The sequence below is a fragment of the Lontra canadensis genome, unplaced genomic scaffold (genome assembly GCF_010015895.1).
Source record: "Lontra canadensis isolate GAN:19392208 unplaced genomic scaffold, GSC_riverotter_1.0 scaffold23, whole genome shotgun sequence".
NCBI classification, from domain to species: Eukaryota; Metazoa; Chordata; class Mammalia; order Carnivora; family Mustelidae; genus Lontra; species Lontra canadensis.
This window is the reverse complement of record NW_022631017.1, coordinates 2,454,079-2,469,975: the sequence shown is the minus strand read 5'-3', so window position 1 is coordinate 2,469,975 and position 15,897 is coordinate 2,454,079. Positions and strand designations below refer to the sequence as shown.

At 41.6% G+C, this 15,897-nt stretch overlaps 1 protein-coding gene across 3 annotated transcripts in view; it reads right to left on the bottom strand.

Moving 5' to 3' along the window:
- Positions 1–2,387: 2,387 nt before the first annotated feature.
- PLA2G7 (phospholipase A2 group VII) overlaps positions 2,388–15,897 on the bottom strand; it is a 38,528-nt gene continuing 25,018 nt past the window's right edge. For all 3 annotated transcript variants that reach the window (XM_032862000.1, XM_032861999.1, XM_032862001.1), the window contains 9 exons: positions 15,560–15,707; positions 14,013–14,106; positions 11,467–11,535; positions 10,810–10,936; positions 9,821–9,934; positions 8,583–8,674; positions 5,427–5,597; positions 2,987–3,135; positions 2,388–2,572 (listed from right to left, as the gene is read on the bottom strand). In XM_032862000.1, coding sequence (XP_032717891.1) covers positions 2,442–2,572; positions 2,987–3,135; positions 5,427–5,597; positions 8,583–8,674; positions 9,821–9,934; positions 10,810–10,936; positions 11,467–11,535; positions 14,013–14,106; positions 15,560–15,707 — 1,095 coding nt within the window. In that variant the 3' untranslated portion in view covers positions 2,388–2,441. The remainder of the gene's footprint in view (positions 2,573–2,986; positions 3,136–5,426; positions 5,598–8,582; positions 8,675–9,820; positions 9,935–10,809; positions 10,937–11,466; positions 11,536–14,012; positions 14,107–15,559; positions 15,708–15,897) is intronic.

Below are 15,897 nucleotides of genomic sequence, written 5' to 3'. Positions count from 1 at the left end.
AGATACCTTAGGGCCAGATTATAGAAAGCCTTCAGTTTCATGCTAAGGAGTTTAACACCTTAAAAATTTTTTAAATCAGAATGGCTATAGGATAGAAGTCAGATTTCTCAAAATGAGCGTTTTTGCTCTGTAAAACACTTAAGATAGGCTGAAGTATCACATCAAAATACATGGTCACTTATTAACTGAGCAAAAGGGGTGGGGATGGAGTGGTTAACCAGGCTCTCTGTGAAACCGAGTATCCCTGTTCACACAGGCTTGAACACGTGTGGAGAATTCACAGGAACCAGACCACCACTAAGCCAAAATATACTTGACTCATGAGTGTCACACGCTTTTATATTCCTCGGGAAACAAAACCCATTTCCCTTGACTCCCAGATATATAAGCAAGTTTTGAGCTTTTTACCTCCATGTGCAGGCCTACCTCGGGGATATATGGGTTCAGTTCCAAACCACTACAATGAAGTTAGTCAATGACTTTTGTTGGTCTCCCAGTACATATGAAAGTTATGTTTACACTGCAGTGTAGTCTATTAAACGTGCAATACCATTATCTAAACAAAGCAATATACATACCTTGATTAAAAAAAAAAACTTAATTGCTAAACAAAAATCCTAACCATCACCTAAACTTTCAGTGAGTCATATCTTTTTTTTTTTTTTTTAAAGATTTTATTTATTTATTTGACAGAGATCACAAGCAGGCAGAGAGGCAGGCAGAGAGAGAGGAGGAAGCAGGCCCCCCGCTGAGCAGAGAGCCCGATGCGGGGCTGGATCCCAGGACTCTGAGATCATGACCTGAGCCGAAGGCAGCGGCTTAACCCACTGAGCCACCCAGGCGCCCCGAGTCATATCTTTTTGCTGGTGGAGGGTCTCTCTTCTGTGTTGATGGCTGCTGACTGATCAAGGGGGACGGTTGCTGAAGGCTGGAGTGGCTGTGGCAATTTAAAAAAATAAGACAACAGTGGGGGCACCTGAGTGGCACAGTTGGTTAAGCGTCCTGGGATCCAGCCCACATTGGGCTCCTTGCTCAGCAGGAAGCCTGCTTCTCCCTCTCCTGCTTCTCCCTCTCCTGCTCCCCCTGCTTGTGTTTCCTCTCTTACTGCCTCTCTCTGTCCAAATCTTTAAAAAAATAAAAACAAAACAATAAAAAAAGACAACAATGAAATTTGCCCCTTCGATGGACTTCTCCTTCCATGAAGTTTCTCTTGCATGCCCTTTGACAGCATTTTATTCACTCCAAATTGGAGTCAGTCCTCTCATGCCCTGCTGCTGCTTTCTCTGTGAAGGGTTAACTCCTATTGTAAATCCTTTGTGGTCATCTCAACAACCTTCATAGCATCTCCACCAGGGGCAGACTCCAGCTCAAGAAACCACTTTCTTTGGTCATCCATAAGCAGCCATTCTCAGCCACTCACGTCTTATCAAGAGATTGCAGCAACTCAGTCCCCTCTTCAGGCCCCACTTTGAATTCAAGTTCTCTGTTTCCACCCCATCTGTTGTTACTTCCTCCACTCAAGTCTCGAAACTTCAGTTTGTAAGAAATGCAATAAATTGCAAAGCCCACTAAAGCAACATATGCCTGTGTTGGGCTATTCTGCTTCCACAACTTCGTACAGAATTAAAGAACATCAAAGTAATTGGAAAAATCAACCAGTTAAAAGTACTCTGAATGTTTCCTTTGTTACCTTCGCAGCCTTCCGGTGAATAATATGTTGTAACCGGAATCCCTGGCCTGTCTTATGCACCTTCCTTGAGTAGGAAGAATCCACCCGAGATAAACCATTAAGTAAAGGCAAACAAATTACAAACTCTCTTTCATCCATCTTAATCTGCTGCCTTTGCCTTGTCTCCAATATCCTTATCCTTGGCCAGGCCCCATTTAGTTACCATATTGAAATTGTTGAGTATCCCTAGTCTTGTGGTGAAACAATGCTTTTACCATTTGCTTGATCTAATTTTTCTTCCCATAACCAAAAGTCAAAGGGAAGTGCTTCCAAATTCTACCTAGAATACCACATTGCTAAAACTCAATTCTACTCACAATTAAAAAAAAAAAATGCATGAAAACTTGTATTTTTTCCTGTATTGTATTTTTAAGGAGTGTTATGTCATTGCAACACGTTTTCATTAGCACTGTGCCCGTTTTGATATACTTGTCCACTAAAGTAATGTAAAAGTCATTATTAAGTTTGACACTAAAAAAGCATCATCTTACTAAAACCAAAATTTAGACTGGCATGGTTTTAATATACATCTGTCTTTACATTTTAAGAAAAAAAAAATCCTAGTCCAAGCTTCAATCACTTTTATGGTATAGTCTACATTTTACAATATGAGTTATTTGAGAAAATACATTAAAATCCTACACACACACATACATACACTTTTAGACTGTTTTTAAACAAGACTTTTAAAAAAGTGCCTTTAATCTAAATGCTATTGCTCTGTTTCTGTAAGGTTCTGTAGACTGACATCGTGGCTTGTTATGTTAATGTTGGTCCCTGGAATAAGATTAGCATCTTTTCCTTCAATCAAAGAATCCCACTGATCAAAATCTTTCTGCAGTCCTGTAAAATAAAAATGGTAATATATTAGCATAGTAAACTTTTTGAGAGCATGAAACAGCTCAGTGCCTCTAGGTGGCAGCATAGCCTCACTAATGACATGATTACAGCCCTGGCCACTGCTTCTGTGTAAGTGATGGAGCTAGGCACCTGCAGATCAGCCAGGACCCTCAGCATGGAAGTCCACCAAGTGCGCCCAGAAGAACTATTCCCTTTAACAGGTAGACTCGCTGTCCGTGATACAGAGCATGCAAGCTGCAGAATTAAATTTCTCATGCTTCTGTTTGCAAACTGATTTACTGCCCTATTACATTGCAAACCAACTGGAGACAGTTAAAATAGGACTAAGGCTGGATTAAGAGAGTTTTGTCCTAAGGATCACCTGGTTTATGTCATGAAATACTCTTAGTTTCTTACCTAAGTGCTTTTGTAAAAATGCTAATGAAGCTTTGTTGCTAAGACCAAGTGCTACATTTGAATCTATATCTCCTTTTAAGGTGAATATGTGTCCAATTATTTTGCCAGTTGCAAATGTGAAATCAGCAAAATTTTGATGGACTGAACCCCTGAAAGAGAAAGGAGAGTTATAAATCACACAGTTTGACAAACTTATTTCTGTAGTTAGGGTGCAGGAAGGATACTGGCCTCTCTGGCTATGTACTGAAAAACCAAGGAAATAAAACCTGTAGATTTGATCTCTTTAGTTGTATTTGTGGGTCACAGGGTGCACGTATAGGGATCTTAGAGTATATATTGATCTTCCCTTTTAGGTAAACAAAGATTCCAGTCTTCAGCGGCATCTTGGCTTTAGAAGAAATGATTCCAGCTTTTTCTTTCTTTCTTTCTTTTTTTTTTTTTGAGCTGATGCAACGTATTATGTTTTGCAGGGACTGCGTACTCAGAGCCAGAAGCCTATTATATTTGCTTACCAACACCACCTAACTTCGTATCTATTTGATGCTAGTCAAAGCACACTGCACAGAAGCCTGGGATAAAGTAGATTTAAGGGAAAAAAAAAACCCAAAACCTTTTCCTTTTATTATTTAAGCTGGAAGTATCTTATAGGTATCATTTATGCTGCTCCTTAAATCCACCAACAGCCTAACATCAAGTAGAATGGCCTTTTCCTTGGTGCAGTAGTTTTCTACTGCCTCTCAGACATTTGACACTTTCTTGCAGGTTTGTGTTTTTTTCTTTGTTTCCCTGACCATCTCTTTCTTGTTTGTACCTTCTCTTCTTCCCCTAACCACTCTGTTCTCCACTGGCTCTTCACATACATACAGGCATTTCCCGAGATTCTGTTCTCAAATCAATTTTAACCCACTTGGTGGTCTTATCTGCACAGGTTTCATGTATAATATGCAAATTCTATATTTTCCCAGTGTGTGGCCAGACATCTCTACCCAGATTTCCCGAGCTCAAGCTAAGAGATTATAAGAATACATCTTTCCAGCACCCCCTCCCCTACCGTGCCCCCCTTCCTCTTTATTTTATTCCTGCTTATAAACCAACCACCACTCCCAGTTATCTATACTTGAACCAGAGCCATCTGCCTTCCGCTCCTTCTTCCCTGCTTCCAATCACTACATGAATGTCAGAAACACAAAGAAGCTGGAAACAGGGTCAGGAGCAGAAGCCCAGATGCTACCAACACTGGTGGAATGGCCTCAGGAGGAGACCATGGCAGGAGAGAGGGAGGGAGCGGTCAAACCAATGGGAGGAAGGGCGAAGAGTAGGGTTGTAGTACCCCTGGGGGGAGAAACAGGGACGTCCACAAGGTCAAGTTCGAATGGATACAGAGAGCAGGGTCCAGGTGGCAAATAGCCTGCAGGGTCTTTTATGTCCTTGGTAGGGTGAGCTCCAGTATGCTGGTGGGGGTTTGGGGAGCTAGCCTACAGGAATCAAAGTGCACCTGGAAGTAAGCACGAACTATGAAATATGAGCTATTATTTCCAGGTTCCTAGCAGAGAAAGGAAGGAAAAAAAAATAAGGTAGAGTAAAAGCCTAGTAAAGAAGTGGAGTTGAGGGAGGCTAGGCATTCTGCATTATTTCTGCTTTAAAATTAAATACTTGCCCATCCAAATACTGAAGTCCTTAGCTCACGTGAAGCTAAACTGAGGTCTTTAACTAAACTACCTAGACCCTCCTCACTATCTAAAGTCTCTTGATCCTTCTAGACCAATTCTACTCTCTTGTCTTCCCAGCAGCCTGTCCTGAACACCTCAGGCGGAAAAGCCTCCATTCTCTGACCCCATAGCGTTTACTGCCTACATGGTTTGTGTTTCCTTCCCACCCCCTCTTCTTGTCTTCTTTGAAATAAGCCAGGTTTCAGAAGAGGGATGAGCTCTACCTTGTAACATCACGTTGTGAGTTCAAAACTCTGCTGGGGTTTCTTTTTCACACCCATGATACCAGCATATCGCTGATGCTCAAAGGCATCCCATTATAGCTTTGGGGGAATTTACAAATCCATATTCTTTTGAAACAGGTACACACTGCAGATCTCAACAGATGCTCTCCCTTTTTCCCCCAAAGAGTTCCTCGTCTAGCCTGTTGATGGAATACTTCTCCCTACCCCAGCTCCCAAATACATAAGCCTGCTCTTGTATCCTAATGCAAATTTTAATTATCAGTATAGGAAGGACTTACATTAACACATTTCAAAACATCTGCATTTTAAAAAAGAACAAGCATAAATGCACTTAGACCCTTAAATTATCTCATATTCTCCCTCATGGGAAGTCTAAACAATGCATTTAACGACTCTATCATGCCTACCAAATGGTATCTTTTGGTGTGTATCCAAGTTTCAAGTTTCTGTTTCAGATGATGAAATAAATCACTTATTAATACTCACCTGATTGTAATCATTTTTCTTTCTTTGCCGGGTAAGTAGCACTTTTCCATTTTTTCAATATTAGCAGGATATTGGAACCGTTCCGAGTTGATAAAAAAGAGGGGCTGAGGAATTCTGGAAAATATTTCATCATCCAGCGGAGTCACCCAAGCATCCAGGGCAATACCACATCTGCAGGAGTTCAGGGACAATGACAAAAGAAGGCTGGTGACACGCTGACGGACATGCGAATTTCTAATGACGTTAGGATTAATGGGCATACACCATCCTGGTTTACTGTGGGTTATCTCACTGGTATTATACCTCAGTGTAAGAAGGGAGTATGATGAGCTTTATAAGGTAGCAGACTTGGAATTACATAATCATTTTCTTTAGGAGACATTTAGGAATTGTGACCTTAAAAAGATAAGAGTATCTTTAAAATGTTTTATCATTTTTGTTACATTGCTTTCAAAATAAACTTTTCAGTAAGAGTTTCTCCAAAACGATGGGGTGTCTGAAGACATACAATATATGCATTATTGCTCCCATGTTTCCAGGCCTTCTGGACACCATGAAGTCCATTTACTGTGCCTTTTTCACAATTAACTGTTGGACCAGTTGCTTTATAGGTAGAGGTACTTCACCTGGATAAGTGTCTGGAGGTTGAAGAAAAACATACAAGGTATATCATTTGAAAAGGTAACTTGCGTTTTAAAAGTACGTTTATCCTGAGGTGCCTTGGGTGGCTCAGTGGGTTAAAGCCTCTGCCTTTGGCTCAGGTCATGATCCCAGGGTCCTGGGATTGAGCCCCACATAGGGCTCTCTGCAGGGAACCTGCTTCCCCCTCTCTCTCTGCCTGCCCCTCTGCCTACTTGTGATCTCTGTCAAATAAATAAATAAAATCTTAAAAAAAAAAAAAAAGTAAGTTTATCCTATGTTTCCGGACCTTTTGGACACTCCATTTTATGTGCTAAATGGGCAAAAGAAGAGAATTCCCTTATAGAAACTGATTTTAAAAATTTGTGAATTGGGGGCGCCTGGGTGGCTCAGTGGGTTAAGCCGCTGCCTTCGGCTCAGGTCATGATCTCAGGGTCCTGGGATTGAGCCCCACATCGGGCTCTCTGCTCAGCAGGGAGCCTGCTTCCCTCTCTCTCTCTCTCTGCCTGCCTCTCTGCCTACTTGTGATCTGTCTGTCAAATAAATAAATAAAATCTTAAAAAAAAAAAATTTGTGAGATGAAGTTTCACAAAGGGTCCTTCCTACCCATTTTCTAGATGGTTGGCTCTTCATGAGTTCATCCCGTCTGTGATGCCATGGTTCAAGAAAGAAGGTATTTTTTTAAGTTATAAAACTGGGACCGGGTCCTGACTCTCACCCAAACAACTATAATTTAATACCTCTATCCATTTTTTTTAAAAAAGATTTTATGTATTTTTATTTTTTATTTTTTTAAATTACCATCTAATTTATTATTTGTTTCAGGGGTACAAGTCTGTGATTCATCAGTCTTACACAATTCATAGCACTCACCATAGCACATGCTCTCTCCAATGTCCACCACACAGCCACCCCATCCCTCCCCACCTCCCTCCCCTCCAGCAACCCTCAGTTTGTTTCCTGAGATTAAGAGACTCTTATGGGGTGGTTGGGTGATGGACACTGGGGAGGGTATGTGCTATGGTGAGTGCTGTGAAATGTGTAAGCCTGATGATTCACAGACCTGTACCTCTGGGGCAAAAAACACATTATATGTTAATAAAAATATTAAAAAAATTTTTTGTAAGCACTTTCTAAAAATATATATCAAATACTGTTCTTAATGATGTGATTCAAAAATATTCCCATTTAAATTCCAAATAAAAGAAGAATGTTCATTAAAAAAAAAAAAAAGAGTCCCATGGTCTGTTTCCCTCTCTGGTTTCATGCCATTTCATCTTTCCTCTCTTCCCCCATGATCCTCTGCCTTGTTTCTCAAATTCCACATTATCAGTGAAATCATAAGATAACTATCTTTGTCTGACTTATTTCACCTAGCATAATACCCTCTAGGGTGTTATGTGAAATAATTATGTGAAATATTAAGTGAAATAATATTTTATTTATTTGTTTGTGTGTTTAATTTATTTGCGAGACAGCCAGTGGAGGGAGGAGTAGAGGAGGAGGGAGAGGAAGAGAGAAAGAATTTCAAGCAGACACCACACTGAGTGCAGAGCCCAACCTGGGCTAGTTCTTAAGATCCTGAGCTCATGACCTGAGCTGAAACCAAGAGTCAGACGCTTAACTGCCTTAGCCACCCAGGCACTCCAAGACCTCTATCGATCTTAAAGATGGAAAAAAAAAATCAATTTAAAAATGCCTGGCATATTGGGGAAATCTAGAAATACTGTAAGATACACTACTGATGTCACAACCATTATGTCATAGATTTTATATATATATATACACATATATATATATATGGATAGATTATATATATATATACACATATACACTCCTATATATTTTCCCTCATCATTCTTATATATTTGCTTAAGGGCTTAATATTTTCACTTGGAAATCTATCCATATATATACATATACATATATATGTGGATAGATTTCCAATCTATGTGGATACATAGATTTCCAATATATGTGGATACATTTCCATATGTATATGTATATGTATATACACGTATATGTATATATATGGATAGATTTCCAAGTGAAAATATTAAGCCCTTAAGCAAATATATAAGAATGATGAGGGAAAATATATAGGAGTGGGGAAAGCTTTTAGTAGCAAGTGAGGTAGATGGTTTCTGTCTGGGAAAATTCATACAGAGTACTTTATGGAGGCAAAAGAACAGACTTATAAACCCTGGAGGATCCTTTCCTCATTAAGAATTTGATAAATGGGGTGCCTGGGTGGCTCAGTGGGTTAAAGCCTCTGCCTTCGGCTGAGGTCATGATCCCAGGTCCTGGGATCAAGCCTCACAACGGGCTCTCTGCTCAGCGGGGAGCCTGCTTCCTCCTCTCTCTCTCTGCCTGCCTCTCTGCCTACTTGTGATCTCTGTCTGTCAAATAAATAATAAAATCTTTTTTAAAAAAAGAGTTTGATAAAAATTCTCTCTCACATGGGTTATAGCTTTCTGTCTTCCAAAAACTTAGTTTTCTTTCTCTTCGTTCTCTTACCTGAATCTCTGGTCTTCACTAAGAGTCTGAACAACGGTGGCTCCACCAAAAGAGTGTCCAATTACTGCTATTTTATCCCTGTCGATAGAGTCCTGTATGAAATAGCACGATATATATTCATCACTGTCTCACAGGCATTTAGAATAGAACGGTTTTTCACATCCTAAAATTTGTGTTCATTGCATGGGCATGGTTAAGTACTTTGATCTCTTGTATAAGAAATGCATACACACATACACTCACATGCACACACACACACACATATACATACACATACATATGCATGGACGTACACTGGCATATATATAGACAAATCTACATGTTGGGCATTCGTAGAAGTTCAAAGTAAACTAGGCAAAGTTCCTAGGCACCCACACTTGAAACACTGACATCATTGCTGACTCCTGCCTCTCCCCACTCCACATTTAATTCATGTGTTCATTCCCTGCATATCTATCGTGCACCTGCTCTATGCCAGGCACCGTAGAGCACTTTCAAGCACTACACTTTCACTGTAGCACAGTCTACCAGTGGAGGACCAGGTACAGGTATGTGATGCAGATACAACAGCGTTCAACAGGGTGGTGCCAAGGAGCACACGTGACAGATAGCTCAGCAGCCCAGGGGTGGCAGTGGGGTCCAAGAAAGCTTCCTGGGGAAGGTGATGCCTGACTTGGAGAGTAAGCAAGACTCAGGGAGAAGAATGTGTCAGGCCAAGAGGACAGCATGTACAAAAGCACGGAGGCAGGAGAGGGAGGGACGGGCTAAGGGACAACAAACTCTTTGCTGAATCAGGAGAACAGACCATCATCTTCTGCCTGAACTGAAGTACTTCTTGCTCCTTCTATCCCATCCTCCATTTCCCATGCACAATTTCGGGTCTGTGTTCATGCGGTCCACTTCGACAGTCTTCTACCTCCTCTCAATAGTCTGTTGAAAACTTCTGACCACCACTGCAGGATCAAGCTCAAAAATATGCAAGAACCATCCAGAAATTTAACTACTTCCACTGGACGTATTGAGTTGAACCAGAGAATTTGCTCTTTCTGTTGGCTGTTGGCAATTTCATATCTTATGCAACTTAATGCATTCCTCGTAACTGTAATACTTCGTGTATCTTTTTTTTTTTTAATTTGCAGCCCTCTGTGATGTCAAGCCTTGCATTACAGCAGAAAAGCAGATGAAGAGGAACAATGAAGAATGACAGGACAAGGGACATGGCTTTTTCTTAAGCTCACCTTCAATTGCTCCACATCAAATTCTAAATCTAAGACATTCTTCACTGGCCTTCCACGATCAATGTCCAGAATCAAATCAAGAGCTTGAGAACACTCCTTTGCTCTTTTCTGTACCTAAGATGATGATTAGAAAAAGGAAATGACAAAGTAAAAAGCTGTGGCACTTATTTTAGAGTCTGTGTAGGCGTTGCATGTGGGAAACCTGGCTGATTGCTTCTACACTGGAAATGTCTAAGTGATTAGTGACTGGAACATGACCAGCGTCATGACGTGGGCTCCAGCTTTGCAGGTTATAGTTGAATCCAAATCCTAGCTCTGGTGCTTACCTGCTGTGTGACCTCAGATGAGGTACACAACCTCTCTGAGCTTCCATTTGTTGTATGGCAATACCTACCTCAGTGAAATGTGGGTGGGATTACATGCAAGGACATATATATGAAACACCCACTGCAAAACCTGGCCCAGAGGTGAAAGCCAGTGTGCTCTCACCTCATCTTCCAGACACTCTTGTGAAAAAGATGCTGTTATTATTCATTATGTTGTAGCAGATCAAACAAAGAGGTCAAACAGAGTAAGTAACTTGTCCGAGATCAGCCCACCCTGAAGTGACAGCATCAGCATTCAAACACAGATCTTACTACTTATTCCATATTGCATCGGTCTTTAATATTGCCTTGGAAGGGAAGATCTTTGTCAATTTCTTTTCTAGCATGTCTGAGATTCTAAAATGAGAAGTTCTACTGCAAAAGAATTCTGAATATGTACTGTCTTCTCTCAGGATATGTATGTTTGTCTTTGTTTTTACTATGATCCAGACTTTTCATTAAGGGAACTGTGTCTCTCAGAGAATCTTCTGACAGATCGTTGGGAAATGGGAAACAGGAGAGCGAGGAGCTCCCCTGGAAGCACATAAATGACATGAGCAAGCCTTAACCCGTTTACATATACTTTTTAGTCTCCAGGCCCCCTCCCCTCCGGCTGCTACGTACCTGCTCACTTCGTACAGACATCTCCTCCTCCTCTGTTTTGAGGCTTTGGAGATAGAGCCAAGACTTGTTTCCTATTTCTGCAGCAGACTGGTCTTGGAAATAGTAAGTCGCGGAGGCCGATCCATCTCTACAATCAAACAGAGTCAATGCCTTACCCTCGCTCTTCCTCTCCTTCCTCCCCTCCCATGCTCCCCATCCCCAACTTCCCTCTGATCTTTCTGACTTCCCAGTCTTCTTCCACTCTGTTTGTTTTCATATCAAAGAGGCCCCCAAGAAAACGTCTTTGCTACAGGTCAAGTCCACCCTTTCCATCTTCTAATTCTAGGAGGTCAGCTGGAGACTCCTGCTGGAAACCAAATCCCAGGACTGCCACTTACCCACTGTATGGTTTGGGGCGAATTACTGACCTTTTCCAGCTTCATTGCCCTCTTCTTTCAAACAGTGGTAACAGTAACCATTTCGAAGGGTTCTTACAAAGACTAAATAATGGTGTACGAACAGGGCACACAATAAACACCAGAAATGCTAGCTGCTTTTTAACTCTTGATAGTTTAACCCAGTCTTTTTTTGTTTTCCTTCATCATGTAACCACAGTTGACAATTTCACTGATTTTTTTTTATAAATATTTTCTGAAAATTAGAGCCCAGGTGACCTACCTGTGTTCTACAGCAGCAACTATGAACCCATGGGATGCCAGATCAATGCCAATAGCAGAATAAATTGTTCTTCAAAATAAAAGGAGGAAAGCATTAAACTACCAGCCACGCCTGGGGGGGGGTCCGCTAATAAACCTGGGAACATGGAGCCATTATACCCCTGTAGTAATGCCTGGGGTGTAAACCAGATAGCTGTGGTTCTCAAAGCTCTGGCCCTCAGGGTATATTTGACAACATCTGGAGGTATCTTCATTATCATGATGGGCAGAGGGTGCTACTGGCCTCTAGTGGGTAGAGGGATAGCACTAAACATCCTAGAGCACACAGAACCACCCTCCACTGTAAGAAATTATTTCCTGCAAAACTTTTGTAGTCCTGGGTGCCTGGGTGGCTTGGTTGGTTAGGCCACTGCCTTCGGCTTGGGTCATGATTCCAGAGTCCCAGGATCGAGTCTCGCATCGGGCTCCCAGCTCTGCGGGGAGCCTTCTTCTCCCTCTGACATTCTCCCCTCTCATCTCTCACTCTCTCTCTCTTTCAAATAAATAAGTAAAATCTTAAAAAAAAAACAAAAAAAAACAAAAAAAAAACCACAAAACGACAACAAATGTCGATAGTCCCGAGATTGAGAAATCCTGATGCAGTGAGTCTAAATATCGCTTTTAAGAGTTCTGGGCTTTAATCTTGGCCCTACTACTTATCAGCTATATGACTTTAGGTAATTACATTCCTTGTCAGCACCTGTACAATGGGACTAATAATGCCTTTGCTTTAGAACAGTTGTAAAGTTTTCGCAAGACAGCGTATGTAGGAAGGCAATGCAGTGTGGTGCTTAGGAGAATGGGACCTGCAGTCCGATCCCTGTGTTTGGTCCACCACTGATGAGCTGTCTGCCTTGGGGAAGTCACTGACCCTTCCTCTGTAATGGCAGGGTACTTGGTGGGATTACTGTAAACGATCAAGTAAGTTAATACATTTTCAGTGCTTGTAACTATGTCTAAAACAGGGTAAAGACTGAACACATGTCAACTCTTATTTAAATGACTGGACACAAAGAATCATGTGCTAAGCAACTGCATTCATACCCCCTTTCCCTTCTTCTCTCTGCACAGTCTTCTCATATGCGCTCAGTAGGAAAGGGCAGTAGAGAACCAAAGGGAGGTAGTAGGAACTCTGTCTTCTACTGTTAAAAAAACACAACCTACTTAGGGAGGGATCAACAAACCTTCTCTTGTCAAAGGCTGGGATATAAATATTTCCAACTTGGTGGGCAATACAGTATCTGTCACAGCTACTCAACTCTGCTGTCATAGCACCAGAGTAGCCACAGGCAATGTAAAAGCTGGAATGAATGTGACTGTGTTTCAATAAAACTTTATTTATAGAAACAGGGAGCAGACTGGAATTGCCAAACACTGGTCAAGTAGAAATTAAATAACTAGGTGGACAACGATTAAAGTACCAAAGATAATTTCTTTTGATTTATCTATTTATTTACTTATTGAGAGAGAGAAAGAGAGAGAGCATGAGCAGAGGGAGGGACAGAGGGAGAGGGAGAGAATCTCAAGCAGACTCCCTGCTGAGTATGAAGCCTGCTATGGGACTCGATCTCATGACCCTGAGATCATAACCTGAGCTGAAATCAAGAGTCACATGCTTAACCCAATGAGCCACCCAGGCGCTCCCTGAAGGTAATTTCTTATTGCAGATACTCCCCAACTTCTTGCCAGCTAAAATCCACCGATTTCTGAAAGTCTTTCTAATCCTTTGAGGTAGAAGAAAGGTAGGCAGCTGAAAGGATGGAAGAGGAGAGGGAGTGGAGGTCATGAAAATGTGCCACTCAGAGGTCATGCCACAGAGCGCATAGCTGATTAAAGACCCCACCGAGCCCCTCCCCCTCTAGATCTATCAGCACCAGCTAAGCTTCCTGTGAGCAGAACCCAGTGACTGGGCAGTGTGGGCACTAATGTAGGCCCATTCTGGTGAGAATTGTTGATGAGCAACTTCCAGTCAAGCATTCCCTCAGTTGGCCTGGTCCCATGTCTCTCTGAAGTGTGCTGTAATCTGAGACTCTGTACCCAATCTCACCATTCCACATCTCCTTCCCATGTGTCCAAGCTGCATCATGATCTGAAGGTTCTCCCTATCTTTTCCTGCTCCGTTCCCTCTATCCTTCACAGACATTTCTCTCAATAAAAGTCTTTTACAGGTAATCCAATCTTGGTGTCAAGTTCTCAGAAGGCCTAACCCAGGGCATGGTTTTGAGACTGTAAATATTACAACATAGAAGGGCGACAGCCAAAAATGTAAATCCTTCTCTTCTTGTCATGAGGCTAGTCCCCATGAGCTGGAAGGAAGGAAGAAACTACTTGACAAGATAGGCCTGGACTGATGAACAGACCACAGCCGAGGGTTGAGGAACCCCAATTCCTCCAAGACAGGACCCAGTGTGATATTCTAAAATCTGCTCTTCTTTTGGGGGGGTGGGGCGGGATGCATTCGGTCATTGGTCCTTCAGAATTCAAATTGCTCAGTCTTTCAAACATTACCGGAATGCTCCAAGACCATGAGAAAAAACAATTAGTGGATATTTTTCCCCAGTCCTCAGAGGGGAGTTCCAGTCTGTGGGAGTTGTCATTGAACCTAGACAACAGTGAGAGATGATAATTAGTGTTTTCTCTGACTTGAATGTTCCTGGTTAATTTAACTTACATCTTCTTAGTGCAAATCCTAACCCACAGAATTCATACTTATGTTTTTAATGTACTACTAGTCAATTCATTAAAAAGTCTGCTACTAGATACCTACCGACCAAGGACCTGAAGCATGTAGTTTTTCTCAAGACCATAAAATCATTAATCATCTGTTCTCACTGCCAGCTCTGTGCTTAAGATAAGACAGTCTCCTACTTACAGGTGTATTCAGGAAGGCTATTCCTTAGTGCCAAGCCCAGGTGTTGGCAAAACTTCAAAGGGAATATTCTGAAACCAAAATGAACTGCAGGAGCATTACACTGAGAACCAGAATCTTCAAATCAGGGACTCCTTTCCTTCTAATTTGGTTCTGATCAAGAGGAACACACCATTGACTTCATACTCAGATGTGGTCTTGGATGCAGCTCCGCTACTTACAACTGACCTTGAACAAGTTCCAAGAACTCTTGAGTCTCCCATTCCTCTTTCATAAAATGGAGCAAATGGTATCTTATAGGGCTTTTGTGAGAATGGTATATAAGTAGGACATATATGCAAAGCACTCATCTCATGACATTAGTAAGTGGCTCAAAACATGGAAGATACTGTCTTCCCTTCCTTCACTTCTCAACTGCTCTTGTCATCGCTACCCTAAGTGATTTGTGTTCCATTTTCTCCTTTATTAGACAGAGCTGCAGTCATGAAGACTGGATGTGATGACTGCTCTGGAAGTGATTTGTAACTTATTCAGCACCATATAGAGGTGTAGCTACATTTCCATCATTTCTGTTGTAGAGGGGTTTTTAAGAGAACTCCACGGAGAAGTTTAAAATAAATGCCGGAAGTTGTAGGTAGTTTTGAGAGGGAAGTTTGAAGACTTGGTTAACCCTGGCCCAACAGTAGTGTCTGAGCAAACAGATAAGGAAACATCTATATTAGTGATAGGTAGACAAACGAAGTCATGAATGCCCAGCAGGTTGTCTTGGTGAGAGAACCTGGTACTTGGGGATGGGCGATGGGAATGAGGATGGAGTCCCCTCACTTACCATAGGGGAGAAATTGGCTTTCCCTTTCCTACAAAGCATCCAGGGCATGGGGCATGACAGCCAGCCTGCTTCTTACTCATCAGATTACTGCTCCTCCACAGTATGTGAGCAGGAAAATTAAAGACCAGCCAGAGACAGATATTACAGGCTGTTGGAAAATCTGACACTTTCACTCCCTCCATCTCCCCCCATATATGTAGAACAAAGCAAATGAGAACCCTTGATTCTCGCTTTTAAGAAACACTTCGTCCTCTGAAGAGAAGTTTAGACTGGAGAAAATCTACTTTGATCTTTGCCTGAAACTTCTGCTGTTTTCCAGCTTTTCTTATATTCTGGAGGATCAAATGGGAATCTTACCAAAAAATAAGCTTAGTATTTTGCCCATAAGCCAATGTGTTCCAAGATATTTACTAAGACCAAAAAAATATTCTTTGTTTGGGATCCAAAGGGTGTCAGAGTGGGGGTCCTCCTCTTGGGATGGGTAATACAAACGCAAGAAGGTACCCTGTAGAGGAAAGAAATTAACATACTTTTAGTGAGGTTCCTTCTCCATTATGTTCCAATAGCTATTTTGCACATTTAGTTAGTGAAGACCCAAATACTTCTGTTGTTCACAGAGAGGTCCAGAAAAAAAAATTTTAAGCTGCTGTGGTGACTGAACAAAGTCAGTATGCTTTCTGAGTGGAAAGAAAGCA